Source organism: Littorina saxatilis, linkage group LG2 (genome assembly GCF_037325665.1).
Source record: "Littorina saxatilis isolate snail1 linkage group LG2, US_GU_Lsax_2.0, whole genome shotgun sequence".
Classification (NCBI taxonomy): domain Eukaryota; kingdom Metazoa; phylum Mollusca; class Gastropoda; order Littorinimorpha; family Littorinidae; genus Littorina; species Littorina saxatilis.
Genome location: NC_090246.1, coordinates 28,605,955 through 28,626,778, shown reverse-complemented (window position 1 = coordinate 28,626,778; position 20,824 = coordinate 28,605,955). Strand labels below are relative to the sequence as shown.

The 20,824-nt window shown below is 41.9% G+C and overlaps 1 protein-coding gene across 1 annotated transcript; it reads right to left on the bottom strand.

The window, feature by feature from the left end:
- Positions 1-5,534: 5,534 nt before the first annotated feature.
- On the bottom strand, positions 5,535-18,402 carry LOC138958678 (uncharacterized). Its single transcript, XM_070329905.1, has 9 exons — positions 18,339-18,402; positions 15,139-15,308; positions 14,638-14,745; positions 12,331-12,512; positions 10,054-10,475; positions 9,310-9,424; positions 8,436-8,635; positions 6,900-7,046; positions 5,535-5,860 (listed from the first exon to the last, which is right to left on the bottom strand). The coding sequence occupies exons 2-9, from the start codon at positions 15,287-15,289 to the stop codon at positions 5,587-5,589; spliced, it is 1,599 nt and encodes a 532-aa protein (XP_070186006.1). The 5' UTR covers positions 15,290-15,308; positions 18,339-18,402; the 3' UTR covers positions 5,535-5,586.
- Between the last annotated feature and the right edge of the window lie 2,422 nt (positions 18,403-20,824).

The window sequence follows — 20,824 nt, the reverse complement described above, 5'->3', positions numbered from 1 at the left end:
TTCCTGACCTCAAATTAAAGTAACGATTTTAAAAACTTATTTTTTCAATACAAGTTGGATCAATTTGGCAACATTTTTTGAAAACGTCCGATATATCTGTGGCCTTGTGTGTCTTTGTGTCTGTCTGTTTTTCTGTCTGTCTGTCTCTCTAACTCTCTCACTCTGTCTGGTTGTTTATCTGTCACTCTCTCTGTATCTGTCTTTCTCTGTTTCTGTGTGTCTCTCTGTCTGTCTGTCTCTCTCTCTACTTATGTCTGTATGTCTGTCTGTCTCTCTACTTATGTTTGTATGTATGTCTGTCTGTCTGTCTCTCTCTCTCTCTCTCTCTCTCTCTCTCTCTCTCTCTCTCTCTCTCTCTCTCTCTGTCTCTCTCTCCCTCTCTCTCTCTCTCCCTCTCTCTCTCTATCTCTCTCTCTTTTTTGTATATTTAGTCAAGTTTTGACTAAATATTTTAACATCGAGGGGGAATCGAAACGAGGGTCGTGGTGTATGTGCGTGTGTGCGTGTGTGCGTGTGTGTGTGTCTCTGTGTGTGTGTGTAGAGCGATTCAGACTAAACTACTGGACCGATCTTTATTAAATTTGACATGAGAGTTCCTGGGTATGAAATCCCCGAACGTTTTTTTCATTTTTTTGATAAATGTCTTTGATGACGTCATATCCGGCTTTTCGTGAAAGTTGAGGCGGCACTGTCACGCCCTCATTTTTCAACCAAATTGATTGAAATTTTGGTCAAGTAATCTTCGACGAAGCCCGGACTTCGGTATTGCATTTCAGCTTGGTGGCTTAAAAATTAATTAATGACTTTGGTCATTAAAAATCTGAAAATTGTAAAAAAAAATAAAAATTTAAAAAACGATCCAAATTTACGTTTATCTTATTCTCCATCATTTGCTGATTCCAAAAACATATAAATATGTTATATTCGGCTTAAAAACAAGCTCTGAAAATTAAATATATAAAAATTATTATCAAAATTAAATTGTCCAAATCAATTTAAAAACACTTTCATCTTATTCCTTGTCGGTTCCTGATTCCAAAAACATATAGATATGATATGTTTGGATTAAAAACACGCTCAGAAAGTTAAAACAAAGAGAGGTACAGAAAAGCGTGCTATCCTTCTTAGCGCAACTACTACCCGCTCTTCTTGTCAATTTCACTGCCTTTGCCATGAGCGGTGGACTGACGATGCTACGAGTAGTACGGTCTTGCTGAAAAATGGCATTGCGTTCAGTTTCATTCTGTGAGTTCCACAGCTACTTGACTAAATATTGTATTTTCGCCTTACGCGACTTGTTTTACATTTAGTCAAGTTTTGACTAAATGTTTTAACATAGAGGGGGAATCGAGACGAGGGTCATGGTGTGTGTGTGTGTGTGTGTGTGTGTGTGTGTGTGTGTGTGTGTGTGTGTGTGTGTGTGTGTGTGTGTGTGTGTGTGTGTGTAGAGCGATTCAGAGTAAACTACTGGACCGATCTTTATGAAATTTGACATGAGAGTTCCTGGGTATGATATCCCCGGACGTGTTTTTCATTTTTTCGATAAATGTCTGATGACGTCATATCCGGCTTTTTGTAAAAGTTGAGGCGGCACTGTCACACCCTCATTTTTCAATCAAATTGATTGACATTTTGGCCAAGCAATCTTCGACGAAGGCCGGACTTCGGTATTGCATTTCAGCTTGGTGGCTTAACAATTAATTAATGACTTTGGTCATTAAAAATCTGAAAATTGTAAAAATATATATATATAAAACGATCCAAATTTACGTTCATCTTATTCTTCATCATTTTCTCATTCCAAAAACATATAAATATGTTATATTTGGATTAAAAACAAGCTCTGAAAATTAAAAAAAATTAAAAATTATGATCAAAATTAAATTGTCGAAATCAATTTAAAAACACTTTCAACTTATTCCTTGTCGGTTCCTGATTCCAAAAACATATAGATAGGATATGTTTGGATTAAAAACACGCTCAGAAAGTTAAAACGAAGAGAGGTACAGAAAAGCGTTCTATGCAGCACAGCGAAACCACTACCGCGCTGAACAGGCTCGTCAGTTTCACTCCGTTTTGCACAAGCGGCGGACTACGGTCATTGTGAAAAAATGCAGTGCGTTCAGTTTCATTCTGTGAGTTCAACAGCTTGACTAAATGTAGTAATTTGGCCTTACGCGACTTGTTTTTATGTGCGATAAAGCCCTCTGCTTCGTATATTATATAAAGGGGAGCAACCGATTGTAAGCAGGCATTGACAGAGATAATGAGGAGGGAGGATTACTTGTAAGATGAACCCCTCGTGGACTAAACTTTTTTTATTTTTTTTTTAGAAAGCTACGGCACGACCCTCTGAATTTATACTTTTTTTCCAGGTGCTTACGGTACGTCCCTCGCACCGAGTGAAGGCTTGAGAAAAATAGCCGAAAACAACTGGAAGAACCACTGGATGTCGAACATCAACAACGGGAAGATGGACTGGGCCATCGTGGTGGACATACCATTTCGCTTTGTCATGGAATACGGTGCTGATGAAGGGAGGGACATCCTTGTCTACAATGGGCGGCTCTACCTGGATGATTATTGCTACGATGTTGTTAGAGGGCCTACCTTTTAGACACGGGGTCTCTCGGTGCGCCGAATAGGTTGGTAGAGGCCCTTTCTTTTGGAACCGGGGTCTCTTGTTGCGTCGATACGGTGGGGATCAGGGCAGAGACATTCTTGCCAACGACAAGCGGCTCTGTCTGAACATTTTTGGCTGCAATATTATTAGAGGGTCTACCTTTTAGAAGCGGGGTCTCTCGGTCCGCCGAACATGTTATTAGAGGCCATCCATTTTGGAACCGGGGTCTATTGTTGCGACGATACGGCGGTGATCAGGGCAGAGACATTCTTGCCAATGACAAGCGGCTCTATCGGAACACTTTCGGCTGCAATATTGTTAGAGGGTCTACCTTTTAAAATAAAAGCTGGGGTTTCTCGTTGAAGCTTTCTCTTGGTAACTGTCGGGCCTGTTTCGTTAATAACTACCGGTACTACTGACTTTACTTACTTTCTTTTTCTTATGTTTAAGTTTTCTTTGCCTTCTGGTCTGACTGGCAATGCTGTTCCCGTTCACGTAACTAAAGGAACTGCTCATCTTTGGTTTCTTTTCGTAATACCCTGAGTTTCTTTCAATTTCGAGGTAGAATGATTGTTCTCTTTCTATTTCTCAAATTTACTGTGGTAATATTTGATTTGGTTTCTTTGTGAGCATTGTGGTTTGTTTATCAGTACGTACTGAAAATGGAGCTGGCTGGGAGCAACACAAACTTATTCATAGGGATAACTCACTGAGACAGATAGAGCTCAGAGTTGTTTTATTGTGTGGTTTTTTTTTTAATTGTGATTGTTCATCGTTATGTGAGTGCCCACAGATGTGTCTACAAATTTAAAGGTTTCTTAAGAGTTGTTTTTTGTTCGATGTGCCTAGCTTTATTAAAATACAAGAAAAAACAGACGAACTTACAATTGCTGTTTTTGTGTGTGCAAAAAAGTGTGTGTGTGTGTGTGTGTGTGTGGTGTGTGTGTGTGTGGTGTGTGTGTGTGTGTGTGTGTGTGCGTGCGTGCGTGTGTGTGTATTTGTGTGTGTGTGTCTCTTTCTCTCTCTCTCTCTCTCTCTCTCTCTCTCTGATTGTCTTTGTCTATATGTGTGTCTTTATGTCCGTCTGTTTTTCCTTGCCTGCATCCCTTCGCGTCTGTCATGTTTATCTGCGAGAGTCTATATTATTTTGTGCGCAGGTCGATTTCGTCAACCTTAGCTAGAAATCAACAAACCATCTCGCCATGTTTGTCTTATCGTGGGTTTTTCAGTAGGCGAACAAGAAGTCAACTTTCGATTCTGAGAAGAAACGGAACCCACTCCACACGAATAAATAGGTATCTGGTTGAATGACTCACCTTGAAAAGAACGCGCACGAACATTGTACGAGGACAAACGCGCTAGTTTTAATCAGCAGCTGTTTTATCTTAGGCTTGCACAGACCAGTCACAGTGCTTGCTGATGTCATTGCATCGCTTTTTAAAGGTATTGTAGCTTGGTTCACACAAAGTCACATTTTGGGTGGTTATTTTTTTCAGACAGTACGTTTTATTAGCAGCCAATAATACTGGCCGCCCTGATATGGCCCTTCGTGGTCGGCTGGGCGTTAAGCAAAAAAAAAAAAAAAAGAATAATACTGGTAAACGAAGATCTCCATCGTAAATAACACACACACACACACACACACACACACACACACACACACACACACACACACACACACACACACACACACACACACACACACACACACACACACATTCACAACCATGTGTGTCAGCAAGGAGACTTGAAACCGTTTTGAAATGCGACAACATTTATTCGAAATGATAATCACTACACAAAAGACAGCTGTACAGTAGTCACGCCTTCAGGCCCAGCTTTTAATCCGAGTACGTAATAGCTATCCGGCTAAAATTGCAGCAGACCTACGTAAACGGTAATAATAACTTTACACAAAGCATGTATTTCAGACGAGACTAAACAGCTTGCAGGTACACTTGCCGTAAGAATAGGTCAGACAAGCAATTTAACGCTATCGTGTATTTAGCGTAGCCATAGCGTTTGATATTTGGACTGTCTACGCTAAAACCACTAGATAGCTGTTGGTACATGAGAAAGAGGAGAATATACTGCATCATATAATGAAAAATTTAGCTCAGCGTTAATTCGTCATCGTGAAAGCATGCATAGATCTTTCTTGAACACTTGATACGCTCAAAAACATTCAATAGCAGATGCATGTGCTTTGTTTGTTTATTTGTTTGTTTGTTTGCTTAACGCCCAGCCGACCACGAAGGGCCATTTCAGGGCGGTGCTGCTTTGACATATAACGTGCGCCACACACAAGACAGAAGTCGCAGCACAGGCTTCATGTCTCACCCAGTCACATTATTCTGACACCGGACCAACTAGTCCTAGCACTAACCCCATAATGCCAGACGCCAGGCGGAGCAGCCACTAGATTGCCAATTTTAAAGTCTTAGGTATGACCCGGCCGGGGTTCGAACCCACGACCTCCCGATCACGGGGCGGACGCCTTACCACTAGGCCAACCGTGCCGGTTATGATGATGATGCATGTGCTACCTACTGAGCTAGTTACTGAGAGTTCACGTGTCTTACCTCATAAAACCAGCAAAAAATGAACTAATTATCTATAAGGACCTTTTTTATTTTTTATTTTTTATTTTTGTATTATCAAAAGTAAAACTAGGTTTTCCGTTGAGAACAATGATGAATGATTATTTATCTGTGTGTGTATTTATTGTATTCTTTGGTAGCTTAATTCAAAGCTAAATGTGCCAAAAGCAAAGTAAAAACTTTTGAAAAGCCTTGAGAATCCTCCACACATATCCCCTCCTCCTACTCTCCCGCTTTACTGCAATAGGCTTACGCATCTGAAAGCAGTACCCTAACAAGGGTTTTTTCGCCACACTCCCTTTTGCCCCCCCCCCCCTCCCACCCCACCCACTCGCAAATCCGTTGTCATCAGCCAATGACACATCAATACTTGGCAACAGCAGCAAAAGCCATCTCAGCCTTTCGCCAGCCGTTACTAACCCCGCCCCAGCCCATGTGCAGGAACATGTCGTACTCCCGCACGATCTTGGTTCTGCAGAAGACAAATAGGGTGCACTCTCTCGTGCGCACGGTACGTGTGCGGTACTTGGTCATGACGGCGTAATGTTGAGAGAGCACGCCTCCGTTTGCCTTGATTCCCACCACCACCGGCCACTTCTGACGAATGAAGGAGAGAGCGTCGTTCCGGATTGAGTCCCTGGAGAGGCGAGAATGAGAAACGTTTGTGTTGATTTCGTTCAGTAAAGTAAGGTAATTTATGTAAGGTAAGGTAAGGTAAGGTAAGGTAGGGTAGGGTAAGACAAGACAAGACAAGACATGGTAATTAAGGTCAGGTGTGGTAACGTAACGTAACGTAACGTAACGTAACGTAACGTAAAGTCGTGAAGATTCCGAAGGTTAGAGTGACACAAATCTGGCAGAAATCGCTTTTTGGCAAAATAAACGTGCATATGACGGCGATTTCAGACATCAATATCATTCAAACGACGTAACATATAGCCTTCACATTTTGCAATAATCCCGATTTTAACAATAATCAGCGTGTGGGTAAAATACAGGCGACAATTTAAAACAAAGGGGACCCACGTGCAAAGAGTGAGAGAAAAATGGTGTTGACTTCCTTCAATAACGAAGAAAAGTAACTTAAGCAAGAAAAAAAGCTAGGGTACATACTGCAATTTCGTTTTCACACATGGTGCCAAACTGTTGAGTCAGTAATAAGGCTGATCAGGGGCATATAACGGGCCTGGGGTTCCGCCGCAGAAGATTTTTCAAACTGCTCTGGCAACTGTCAAACATCGCTTTCGCCCTTTCTCAAATACCTTACGACAGAAGGCCTTCTTCTTGTGTGCAGACCTGCTAGTGCCTTATCCCCCTTCGTGTGTACACGCAAGCACAAGACCAAGTGCGCAAGGAAAAGATCATGTAATCCATGTCAGAGTTTGGTGGGTTACAGAAACACAAAAATACCCAGCATGCTTACACCGAAAGCGGCGTATGGCTGCCTGGATGGCGGGATAAAAACGGGCATACACGTAAAAACCCACTTGTGCAAAAGCATGAGTGAACGTAGGGGTGTCAACCCATGAACAAAGTAGAAGAAGAAGAAGAAGAAGAAGAAGAAGAAGAAGAAGAAGAAGAAGAAGAAGAAGAAGAAGAAGAAGAAGAAGAAGAAGAAGAAGAAGAGGAAGAAGAAGAAGAAGAAGTAGAAGCATTAATTTAACACTGATCGTTACCTGTAGGCCATCACCAGTCGAAAGAGGGAGAAGCTGTTGGCCTTGACGGTGATGTCAGCCGAGGAGCCCTGGCGCTGTCTGAAGAAGCCCTCCACCCTCTCCATGTTTCCCTGCCACGTCGCCCCGACGTCTCCCAAACAGAATGTTCTGCAATGGAAATTGCTTTAAACCTCAAGCCGTGTTCTTGCTTGTGAAACAAGTAGTGATCGTTTCTGACGACCGAGGAACTCGTCGATATAGACATTTAATTGCTAGATTACGGAACCGATTTTCTAAAAACAAAACCCACTCAGCGGGGTTAGTCTTTTAGACCAATGTGGCCCAAACGGCACTGAACAAAAATGACCACTAATTATCGGGACCCCGGCGGTGAACAGACTGACCAGTCCTCTGTTCACGTCAACTTGGTTAATCATCGTAGTGTTGAAAAATTTTCAACTTAACAATTGGAATGTCCCCTAGATTTGCTCAAGTGAAATTCGCCATATTGCTTTCGCAAGTCAAAATGTAAAGATAGAGTTCTTCCCGTGTAAATACAGTAGAATCCGCTTAATAAGGCCATGTTTAATAAAGCCACCCGCTTTTTGAGGCCAATTTCTGACTGCACGGATTTTTCCTTATGTTTTATGCTTAAAATCACCCGCTTTATAAAGCCACCATCCCGCTTATTAAAGCCATTTTTTGCTCGCGTTAGGTGTGAAAAGCCTTAACAGTGAGTCTGTAATCGCTGTCTGATCACTCACAGCTAATGCATGACTGGTTTTCAAACAACCTGAGACGTTTTGGCCAGCCTCTTGTGAGTTTGAAATCACGTTAAGTGCAAGTCATAAACAACTTCAAACAGAAGCGTACTTCTGAGATTTTGTTCATGTGCATGATTGTTCATGATCGCATTTCTGTCACATACACTGCCAACAAGTGTTTATCTGGACACCAGCAACCATGGCCACCAAACGCAAGAGAACAGACATGACCCCTGTAGAAAAGTTGTCTCTCTAATGCTATTCTATTAGCTTTTGTAAGGATGTTTTTCTGTTTAATAAAAGAGATGCACACAGAATGTCTCTCCTTTGTTTTAAGGCTCTGTTTGCCTGAAAACCATGAGTTCCTTTTATTAAATCCACCCGCTTAATATAGCCACTTTTGTCCTGCACCAAGGTGACCTTATTACTGAAGCGGAGTCTACTGTATAACCAATTCGGCTCACTACTGATATCTGAAAGGCTTGAACACGGGACATAGACCTAATAACAACAGTCTTGATGTTGTCCGTGCACATTGGGAATTGTTTACTTTGATGAACTATTTTCCTAACAGACACTAGTAGTATTGTTTTAAAACTTTGATTCATACAAAAACAACCATCCTGCACAGGAAAGTATCAGGTTGTTGATTTTTGGTATATGGTCAAGTGGAGGGATGGTATTATCTCATGCAAAAGCCTGTAGCCTACATGTTATCTTGAATAGAGAGCAGAACTATTTTCACGGGAAGAACTGCGTCTTCAGCTGATAATTATTTGCTCACTGTACTCACTCCAAAATGTCGTTCAACTTGGAAATGTAGTTGCTCATCCTGCCAGTATTTCGAAGTGGAGCCTCGCAAGAGTCGTTTCCCGTAGTTCCGTCTTCACCACACCGGAAGAGGGCGGCTCCGTCTGCGTCTCCCAATCCAGCGTGCGCGCGCATATCATAGTAGCCAAATATTTGAGCCCAAGCCAGAGGTCCACAGCCAACCTGGAGAAAAGTGTGTATGTCGCAGTCAATTCACGACGTCAGGAAATACATCATTTTATATTGTCTTCAAAGTTAAAAATACGAATAACTTTTAATCTCGATCGTAAAAGCGTGAACAACTCGAATTTGATGAAGACACGAATTCCAAACAGATAGACTGCTAATTAGGTTCCAAATCAAAAACCAAATAGCAAGAAAGGTTAAAGTATTGGAACATTTAATTCCGGACAAAACCAAATAATTATTCACAAGAACTTCGACCAATTGGCCGTGAAAGTGGACAAACATTAGACGCAAGAGACAAACATAACTGATGCCATAACTTATCTTAGAATATAACTTGGATGACTCCAAAATGGTCGAAGCTTTGCATGTCACGTGTGGGATCTTACTTTCCGTGGGTCGCAAGTCACTGACAATTGCAGTTGGATTTGCAGACACACTATTGATTGTTATACCAGAGCCCTCCTTTCAAGAGAATGTGTTGCTGTAAAATATGAAGAAAGCAAGATCTTAGTAGGGGGCGGGGGGCACGCAAGCGGGAGGGGTGGGGGCGTGGTATGTGTGGTCTTAAATCGGGGGGGGGGGAGGGGGTCCATTGTACTTTTGAACACGGAAGAAAGGGGGGGGGGGGGGAATTCAGAGATAATCTCCATTTTGCCACAGTCATTTACCTGGCATCCGTTGTATGGGAACTGCGAGTAATCTGGCATACAGTACTCTTCATCGATGGAATAGTCACTGTAAGCAGACTGACGTTTTGTGCGATGGGAAGGCTCCACGGCAAACCTAAACATATAATAAAGGTCACAAAGAAAGGGAAAAAAAGAATGTATTTTGATTTTAAGGAAGGAAGGAATTGAAGTCGCAACAAAAAAGCATTACATCGTTATTAAACACCTCCTCCACTACCACCACAAACACAACAACAACAACAACAACAACAACAACAAAAACAACAACAACAGCAGCAACAACAACAACAGCAACAACAGCAACAACTTATTTGCCATCATATATGCGCCAAAATCTAGGAGTGTCTTGAAGAAATACCAAATGCTTTAAAGATCCGAACAACACCGAACAGTCGAGTACTAAAGCGACTCAGTGTTGTTTCTTTTTAATCAAAATGTCATTCACGGGTAGTTGTTGCAGTTCGATCACTATCATTCAAACATAATCATGATAGCTGAATCTTTTCATTTCCATCGTTGGTGTAACAAATGGCAAAGTTTATACGTCAAAATGAAACAGAATCCAAGAATCGCTTTTTGTTAACTTATACCACTAGTGGGGGAAAGACTTATCACGATGGTATAAAAAGGACATTTGTTTAAGCTTTCATTTTATCTTCTTTTCTCCTGAATCCAATGCCTGATATCTCTGATACGAAATGCTCGAAACGCCAGACTACTCACGCTTTTGTAACGATGCCACCGTCATGAAGATTTCCCACGACCTCAAAGTGCACATCGTGCTCAAGCCGCGGCAGCCGGTCCTCGTGCACCGGCTCCAGGTGCACGTACACTTCTCCGTATTCTTTTTTGCGGTGCACATGCACCTTGCCTTGTTCATCGCAAACGCCAAGCAGACTGCACACCATTTGCCTGCTGACGTAACCTCCGTTGCTCAGACCCAGCGGACGGATATAGCAATCGCGCATGCCCAAGACTGGGAACGAGGCTGGTTCCAAGGCGGAAATGACGTGAAGTCGGATAGTGTTGTTGCCGTGGTGTTCTCCCTGATCATCGGCCATGTTTGATTCTTCGCCGCTTTCTTCCTTTCTGTCGTATTCTGCTTTCTTTTCTCTTTTCATTTTCTCCCAGAGTGGCACAACATCCTGCAACGGATATGACCAACAGGTTTAACTTTAAAATCACTGCTGACGTTTACGTGCGATATTCTTCTCCTTCTTCTTCTTCCCTCGAGTGAACAGTTTACTTTCAACTGACTTCGCCTTGCGGTGGGACTTAAGGGTACCTCGCCGTCTGTTACCTTGCTATGAGGGCAGCTTGTGTATTTCCAAATCCCTGGACTTTCGCTGGAAATTGTGGATATTTCACGTGCGCATTGGTCTTCGTGGATGTATTCCTACATTAGGGTAGTACAATACCGTTCGCTTTGAGTCTTCACTAAACGTTGAGTCCAACCAACATTAACTTGACAGTATTGGTCACACAGAACGGAAAAGTGCGGACAATACAAGTTCGGACATTGGCCGGTGTGTGTGTGTGTGTGTGTGTGTGTGTGTGTGTGTGTTTCCCCAAATAGGGGAAGGGCTCCTAATATGGACCGGCTCCTAATATGGACCACCATCTATTCTGACAAACTAACGGCACTAGAGCGCCCAAAACAATTTCATTGGCTGTATTCATCCACTCAGGATAACTTGCATATAATGTCAAAACAGTTGCAGAAACACAAACTTTAAAACCGTTAGGCTTTTTCTCTTTTTTTCACTTTTGGCAGGGTTCACTCTAAATTTGCCGCCTAAAACGGACTCGTTTCTGTCCACAGCCAAAGCTTTTATCACACAAAAATTGCTATATATGACTGCTAAGACTCTATTTGTTACGTTTTAGCAGTGTTGACCCCGAGATTCTACTGCAAACAAACAATAATCGCAAAGTATGTGTGAGTCCCCTAATATGAACCACCTTCAACAAATCGAAGAAAATAAAAGCTAAAGGCTATTTTCATTAATTCATTAAGAAGCTTGCTGGAAATAACCTATAACTAGCCCTCGAGATTTCAAACAATTATAACAAATAGTCTTCTTTTCGTGGAAGTTGATAATTTCACTTATTTTCGCTCTGTTTCTGATAACCTTATTTAGTTTCCTGGTGTGCTTAAAAAAAAATGCTCTCATCAACGCGAAACAGATTGATCTAAAGCATATTTTGATTGGTCTGACTTACACACTAAGTTGTATTATGTACTTTTTAAGTACAGGGGGCTTTTTACAGTGATTCATGAAGGCCTCTTCACTGCTCCATATTGGGCGCCCAGGCTCCTAATATGGACCATTCGTGATTTTTTTCTGTATTCAATTTTTGCTAAATGTTAATTCACTCTAATTAGGCCCAGCGATTAACCTCAGAGAGAAGGACTACCAACATAAAATGAAACTTCTTCGCAAGAAAAAAAGCAAGTTATGAGCATGAAACAAAAAGTGGTCCATATTAGGAGCGACCGGCACGGTTGGCCTAGTGGTAAGGCGTCCGCCCCGTGATCGGAAGGTCGTGTGTTCGAACCCCGGCCGGGTCATACCTAAGACTTTAAAATTGGCAATCTAGTGGCTGCTCCGCCTGGCGTCTGGCATTATGGGGTTAGTGCTAGGACTGGTTGGTCCGGTGTCAGAATAATGTGACTGGGTGAGACGTGAAGCCTGTGCTGCGACTTCTGTCTTGTGTGTGGCGCACGTTATATGTCAAAGCAGCACCGCCCTGATATGGCCCTTAGTTTAAACATAAGTTTATTTTAACAAAGGTTACAATCATGACATGTATACAAAGTTCACAGAAACAGCAACAAGCTAGAAGCTTATAGTGGTGTTCCTGCGATATGGCCCTTCGTGGTCGGCTGGGCGTTAAGCAAACAAACAACAAACAAACAAACAAATATTAAGAGCCCTTCCCATGAGGGCGTTAAACTGAAATTGGACAGTGTTTACTCTTTATTGCCGTTTAACACACCTCTACGTGAAGATCCCTCTCCACCACACGCCCGTGCATTGTGTCACAGGCCAGGTTGAGGTCAGGGGACGGAGTCATCACGAGGTAGCGGAGACACGTGGCGTTGTGCTGCTTTGAGGCACGCTGCTGTAGGTCCGCCATAGGGGACGGGTCCTTTCCTTGTAGTACCAGCATGTTGTCTCCTGTAATCAAACATTACAGTGCTGTGAGGCACGCTGCTGTAGGTCCGTCATAGGGGACGGGTCCTCTCCTTGTAGTACCAGCATGTTGTCTCCTGTAATCAAACATTACAGTGCTGTGAGGCACGCTGCTGTAGGTCCGTCATAGGGGACGGGTCCTCTCCTTGTAGTACCAGCATGTTGTCTCCTGTAATCAAACATTACAGTGCTGTGAGGCACGCTGCTGTAGGTCCGTCATTGGGGACGGGTCCTCTCCTTGTAGTACCAGCATGTTGTCTCCTGTAATCAAACATTACAGTGCTGTGAGGCACGCTGCTGTAGGTCCGTCATAGGGGACGGGTCCTCTCCTTGTAGTACCAGCATGTTGTCTCCTGTAATCAAACATTACAGTGCTGTGAGGCACGCTGCTGTAGGTCCGTCATAGGGGACGGGTCCTTTCCTTTGTAGTGCCAGCATGTTGTCTCCTGTAATCAAACATTACAGTGCTGTGAGGCACGCTGCTGTAGGTCCGTCATAGGGGACGGGTCCTCTCCTTGTAGTACCAGCATGTTGTCTTCTGTAATTAAACATTACAGTGCTGTGAGACACGCAGCTGGAGGTCCGTCATAGGGGACGGGTCCTTTCTTTGTAGGTACCAGCATATTGTCTCCTGTAATCAAACATTACAGATATATTCTGATGTGACTTAGCACCAACAATTGTGTATTCTGCAATTAAGCATTCAGGGTGACACAAAAAAACAACGGTCATGTGGTGGTGTCCTTGATGATATCGGTCGTCCAGAGTGTGATTGTCTGTTAGTGTCTTTACCATTGAGGTTACGCACAGTCCCATGGGTTCTGAACTTGTTGACCCATCTGTAGATCATTGAGTGGACAGGAAATTCACGACATCCGAACCGTTCTTTGAATTGCAATTGAGCTGCATGGATTGACTTCAGCCGAAAATATGCCTCAACTATAAATGTCTTTTCCTCCGTAGTCCATGCCATCTCGAAGCTCAAATTTGGTACACTCATAGAACATTGGTTCCACTTGGTAAATCTGAAAAATTAAAAGAATTGATTAATTATTTCAAAAGTTATTCAAGTTTAGGTGATGACCGGTTTTTTTGCCCCCTGATCCAAGTGTGCCTGCAGCGCCGGGGAGCTCATATAGAGCACATTTTTGTGCGCCAGTGAAACAAAGAGTTTTTGTAGTACAGACTTGACACTTTGGGGATGTCTGCTACATAGGCTTGACCTAATGTGGCTGAAGTTTTGTGTTGATCTAAATAAAATTTCTGAAGTTATTCGACTTTTGGTGATGACCGGTTTTTTTTGTGTCACCCTGTAGATACACTTAGACTGGTGACGTCGCTATCCACAGGAGAAGGTTCTTCTCCCTGCATCATTATTATCATAATCATCTTTCTTTGAGAAGGAAAGACTCTTGTTCATTTCAACGCTTGATATTATATTCTGTCAGGTGCCAAGAGATTCGTTCCGTAAGACTCTCACTTACTATTGTTGCAGTTGTATACATTTAGAGTGCATACTTCCCTTTGTTTCTCAGATCACATTATGATCATGATTTGATTAATCAATCCGTCGATCAATATAAAGAAAGCAACAACAAATAATGTCAAATATTATGACTCTAAAAACGAATACAGAAGACATGTAACCTCTTTTGGTCTAAGGTATTGACGGGCGCTGTGGCGTGGTGGTAAGACGTCGGCTTCTTAATCGGAAGGTCGAGGGTTCGAATCCCGGCCGCGGCCGCCTGGTGGGTTAAGTGTGGAGATTTTTCCCATCTCCCAGGTCAACTTATGTGCAGAATCTGCTAGTGGCTTATCCCCCTCGTGTGAACACGCAAGCACAAGACCAAGTGCGCACGGAAAAGATCCTGTAATCCATGTCAGACTTCGGTGGGTTATAGAAACACGAAAATACCCAGCATGCTTCCTCCGAAAGCGGCGTATGGCCCGGCTGCCTAAATGGCGGGGTAAAAACGGTCATACACGTAAAAATTCCACTCGTGCAAAAATACGAGTGTACGTGGGAGTTTCAGCCCACGAACGCAGAAGAAGTATACTCTCGCCACATAGAAACGAGGCTTTGCTCGCGTAAGAAAAATCAATGTCTTACCCGTGTGGTCGCCGGCTGATATAACTGCATGCTCCTTCTGATTGTAGCTGATCAACCAGTATCCTACCTCTTCTCCAAGATCTGGCCGATACAGTGGAACAGGACGCCCTGAAAAATCGAACACCAAGTCTTGTCTTCAAGGACAAAAATAAGCAGACAAGTTATGGCTTGTCGGCGTTGTCTGTGCTCTCCTTTTCTGTCTCCTTTGTATGACGTAAAGGTTTACTGAGCAGTCCAACCGTGACAACAAAGACCTTCAAGAAAAACATAAAGATGTCGGCGGGGAAGTATATGAGCAGGGAGTGCCCAAAAAAGGGCTCGATCGCTCTTTTCTGTATTTCAAAATCCTTTGTCCGTCTCACTGTCTGTTTATCTGTCTGTCTGTTTGTCTGTCTGTCTTTCCGGCATTTGCTGAACATTTTTAAGCAAATTGGTCAACAAACGCTTGAGCAATAATGGATCAAGCTCGATCGTGAATAACATGCTGTTTGAATACCAGACCTGTCAACTGCTTGACGTTGAGATGTGACTGAAGTTGCAGAAGAGTGTCTCGCGTTGCCCAGGGCAACAGTCCCAGCCATTGTCTTGACGACAGGTCACCATAGCAACCTGGCGTCAAGGCCAGAAGGACAACCAGGAACCTTGACCACATCAGTAAAAATGTGAGGAACCTGTGTAACACAAGTCACCATTATGTCTGAAGATGCCACACTTAGACATCATTTCATTGTCAGTAACAGTTGCACAATATTTAAACAAAACATTAGTTTAAAATGTTTAATTACATATTATAGTACATCGAAGGCGCCATTTTGGAAAGTTTTCTGACGATTTGGACCCTTAAAAGTTCAAGAGACATTCGCTGTACTGTAATTTAAAAACACCTGCACCTGCAATGGTTAGCTTAAAACTGCTCCGAAACTATGCCTAATAGTACAAATGAATTTTAATCAGAGAGCTGTTTGCTTCGCCCAACTCTCGTGTCAGGAACCGGATTCCGTTCGTCATCATATTTTATTTAGTCGTCATAGATACCCATTCGTCAAAGCAGATCAAGACCGTGGGATAAAGGAAGTCAAACCTACAGTCTTGCAAATGCATGCATATTCCGTGCTATACAGGACTAAAACGCTTCGCATAATATAAACAAACACACATCCGTTGGAGAATATCAAGGTCTGCAATGACTACCAAACACAGCATTCAGATTTGAAAAATAGAACTCGCAAACACTAATTCGAAGACCTTCCTCGTGTGTCAATTAAGTTGTCATCTATTCAATACCCATAAGGAACTCTGTAGTCTGTAGCTCTCGGCTCAATTTCAAATCTGTATCTCCAGGAAAAACGCATGAAATACTCAGGGGCTATGTTAGGACGAATATATGACTGGCGCAAAAAGTATTCACAATGAGAATAGTGTGGGATTCCTACTCAAAACACAGCCGTTTGCAGTTTAAGTTAATCAGCGCTCAAATGTTTATTTAAAGGTAATTCCCGGTGTGTGGTCACATAATTACAACGGCCAACCTTAACTGTATAGCTCTCGGGCGATGAGAGACAGTTTTCTTGTTAGAAATGATCACTTTAATTTCCATATTCTCAGTCGAGAAGGCAATACTTATGTCAGTCACATTCAGATAGTCAGGGTATCTGATTATATTCTTTTATTGCGTTCAGTGTTTGTTTGTGTGTTTCTTTCTTTCTTTCTTTTTTACATTTAGTCAAGTTTTGACTAAATGTTTTTACATAGACGGGGAATCAAGACGAGGGTCCTGGTGTATGTATGTATGAATGTGTGTGTGTATACATTGATTCAGAGAAAACTACCGGACCGATCATGATGAAATTTCACATGAAAATGCCTGGGTATAATATCCCCAGAAATTTTGTTTCATTTTTCTGATAAATGTCTTTGATGACGTCATATCCGACTTTTTGTGAAAGTTGAGGCAGCACTGTCATGCCCTTATTTTCCAATCAAATTAATTGAAATTTTGGTCAAGCAATCTTCGACGAAGTCCGGACTATGGGATTGAATTTCAGCTCAGCAGTGTAACAATTGATTAATTAGTTTTCTCATTAAAGTTGTCATTAAAATCGATTTTTCACTAGCTGATTAAAAAAGGATTGCATCGTATTCCTCAATTTCTCCCGACTTCAAAAACATATACATATGTCATGTTAACTATAAAGATGTGCTCAGAATTAAAGAAAACAAGAAATAAGAAAATAACTACTGCGTTCGCACGTTGCGCGGAGACGAGCGTGTCCCGTCTCGGATTTTCGGTGTGGTCAGTCGAGACTACCTTAATATATAGTCTTGGCGATGACGTTTTTGGTGTGTGTTAATCTGTTCCTTTCATGCCGACAACTTGACTAAATGTTTTTATATCCTTCACGCGACTTGTTTCTTCTTTGTTTGTTTAAAAGTACTTTATTTTGCCGGGGACAAGAACATCCTTCCACCAACAATGTACTGCGCATATCTGCTTTCTGCGCAGCGTGGGAATTATTTGCTCGAATGATTTTGAAACTGACATCCACATAGGTCTACAAACGTCTTTTTACATTTAGTCAAGTTTTGACTAAATGTTTTAACATAGAGGGGGAATCGAGACGAGGGTCGTGGTGTGTGTGTGTGCGTCTGTGTCTGTGTGTCTGTGCGTGTGTGTCTGTGCTTGTGTGTGTGTAGAGCGATTCAGACCAAACTACTGGACCGATCTTTATGAAATTTTACATGAGAGTTCCTGGGAATGATATCCCCGGACGTTTTTTTTCTTTTTTTCGATAAATACCTTTGATGACGTCATATCCGGCTTTTTGTAAAAGTTGAGGCGGCACTGTCACACCCTCATTTTTCAATCAAATTGATTGAAATTTTGGCCAAGCAATCTTCGACGAAGGCCGGACTTCGGTATTGCATTTCAGCTTGGTGGCTTAAAAATTAATTAATGACTTTGGTCATTAAAAATCTGAAAATTGGAGAAAAAAAAGTTTTATAAAACGATCGAAATTTACGTTCATCTTATTCTTCATCATTTTCTGATTCCAAAAACATATAAATATGTTATATTTGGATTAAAAACAAGCTCTGAAAATTAAAAATAGGATCAAAATTACATTTTCGAAATCAATTTAAAAACACTTTCATCTTATTTCTTGTCGGTTCCTGATTCCAAAAACATATAGATATGATATGTCTGGATTAAAAACACTCTCAGAAAGTTAAAACGAAGAGAGGTACAGAAAAGCGTGCTATCCTGCTCAGCGCAACTACTACCCCGCTCTTCTTGTCAATTTCACTGCCTTTGCCACGAGCGATGGACTGACGATGCTACGAGTATACGGTCTTGCTGAAAAATTGCATTGCGTTCATTTTCATTCTGTGAGTTCGACAGCCTGACTAAATGTTGTATTTTCTGCACGTGTAGCTGCCTGGTCAAGATTGGACAGATTTGCGGCGGTTGATATGATCGTGTACAATAGAATACAGTTATATCGAATCGAGCGTTTGGTTGCCAAAGTCAATCATTTTCATTTCCCTCCTTCATTCCGCTTAAATCTAAATAACATTGAATTATTCATTTCGTTTCAAACATTAAAAGGTACGCAAGTGGATCATGTTTTGTATATCAATACTGGTACATGTATGTCTTTAGAAAACCCATTAAAACAAAAACAACATCAACGAGTACTCACTTTCCAAATGCAAACGAATCACCAAAAGATTTTCGCAGCTGGGTTGAAAACCTCGTTCTTCCAGTGCAGCTTTTATAATAGCACTTTTCACAAAGACTTTAGTTTTATATAAGGTGAAACCTAGCACCGTTTCTTAAAGATACAAGAACCGCTTTCCGTGTGTTCTTGGGCAGAAAACAGTTTCATGAATCAAACGATTATGGAACTACCGTAACCATATTTAGCTCGTGTTTAGATTCAGTGTCGAGATTGAAATGTGCATAATTATCAAAAAGAGCGTTGAAACAAGTCGCGTAATGCGAAATTACTACATTTAGTCAAGCTGTGGAACTCACAGAATGAAACTTAACGCACTGCATTTTTTCACAATTACCGTAGTCCGCCGCTTGTGCATAAGGGAGTGAAACTGACGAGCCTGTTCAGCGCGGTAGTAGTTTCGCTGTGCTGCATAGCACGCTTTTCTGTGCCTCTCTTCGTTTTAACTTTCTGAGCGTGTTTTGAATCCAAACATATCATATATATATGTTTTTGGAATCAGGAACCGACAAGCAATAAGATGAAATTGTTTTTAAAACGATTTCGGAAATTTAATTTTAATCATAATTGCTATATTTTTAATTTTCAGAGCTTGCTTTTAATCCGAATATAACATATTTATATGTTTTTTGAATAAGGAAATGATGTAGAATAAGATGAACGTAAATTTGGATCGTTTTATATAAAAAAAATTATTACAATTTTCAGATTTTTAATGACCAAAGTCATTAATTAATTTTTAAGCCACCAAGCTGAAATGCAATACCGAAGTCCGGCCTTTGTCGAAGATTGCTTTACAAAAATTTCAATCAATTTGATTGAAAAATGAGGGTGTGACAGTGCCGCCTCAACTTTTACAAAAAGCCGGATATGACGTCATCAAAAGTATTTATCGAAAAAAAGAAAAAAACGTCCGGGGATATCATTCCCAAGAACTCTCATGTCAAATTTCATAAAGATCGGTTCAGTAGTTTTATCTGAATCGCTCTACACACAGACAGACAGACAGACACACACACACACACACACACACACACACACACACACACACACACACACACACACACACACACACACACACACACACATACACCACGACCCTCGTCTCGATTCCCCCTCTATGTTAAAACATTTAGTCAAAACTTGACTAAATGTAAAAACAGTCATTTACGTACAAACAGCTCGGGTCATTATCTCAGATCTGCTCAGACTATTATAATGGGTAAAGATAATATTCTTCTGCTTGCACACACACCAAAAAGGAACAGCCTGACTACTTTCTGTGCAGAGCAGGACACTTTGATTATTTTTTTCGCAGGTTGACACTGGTGTCAGTTAAGAAAAAAATGTGTTAAAAAAATCGCACTTTCGTACAAAAAGCTCCCGAGCGGTTGATTTTTTATATGTGTCTAAACGGAAGGAATGCCGCCATATCTCATGCTAAATCCTGGCGAGATCTGAGTTGGTGATCCGAGTCGTTCACATGCCAGACTTGAGTGTGTGTGTGTGTGTGTGTGTGTGTGTGTGTGTGTGTGTGTGTGTGTGTGTGTGTGTGTGTGTGTGTGTGTGTGTGTGTGTGTAAGATTTGTGTGTTTGTGTTGTGTGAGTGAGTGTGTTGTTGTTGTTATTGTTGGTGTAGTTTTTCTTGTTGATGGTGTTGTTTTTGATTTTGTGAACCTCCGGAGACGCTTTCAACTACTTTCCATTTAAGTGACCTCCACTGCAACGGCGTACAAACATGTGAAAACCACAAAGGCAGGCAGGCGTTTCTTTCCTCAGAAATGAAAGGTTGCACTTTTCAGAAAATAACTTGGCTGTACCCATGCAAAGAAGCGTTGAGGCCAGTTTACACAGGACTGACTGTGCTTCTCAGTAAAAGCGAATTTACTATCGCTTTTCACCAAAGTTGATTTCAAACGGGTGCAGTGGCTCAATGGATTTAAGACATCGGCCACCTGATCAGAACATCGTGATTTCAAATCCCGGCCGCGGCCGCCTGGTGGGTTAAGGGTGGAGATTTTATCGATCTTCCAGGTTAACTTATGTGCAGACCTGCTAGTGCCTTATCCTCATTCGTATGTACACGCAAGCACAAGGGCAAGTGCGCACGGAAAAGATCCCGTCAGAGTTCGGTGGTTTATATAAACACAAAAATACCCAGCATGCCACATCCTCTGCATATTACCTGATGTGTGGGTTCCCCCATAAAACTACAGACAAGCAATCATTAAACACAGCATATACGACACCGATACATTCTCAGTCTGGAGTTGGCCTTACAAATTACTTTCTGCTGCTGATATGACGAAGTAACCGAGACAAATTGTGTCCTCGATATTCCTTATCAGGTCAGGGCCGGACTAGGCTAAGAGGAAGGGGGGGTTGCCAGTGGTGGTCCAGGGGGAACCCCCTGGCGGGGTCAAGGGGCAGAGCCCCTTGTGGGGGTCAGG

What these genes read in the sequence shown, in the direction of transcription:
- LOC138958678 (XM_070329905.1), bottom strand. Translation starts at nt 15,289, where the DNA reads ATGTGGTCAAGGTTCCTGGTTGTCCTTCTGGCCTTGACGCCAGGTTGC. An exon ending in GGTGGCATCGTTACAAAAGC is followed by an intron (nt 9,425 to 10,053) that starts GTGAGTAGTCTG and finishes TTATATGTTTAG; the next exon opens with GTTTGCCGTGGAGCCTTCCC. An exon ending in CGACTGGTGATGGCCTACAG is followed by an intron (nt 5,861 to 6,899) that starts GTAACGATCAGT and finishes TCGCCTCTCCAG; the next exon opens with GGACTCAATCCGGAACGACG.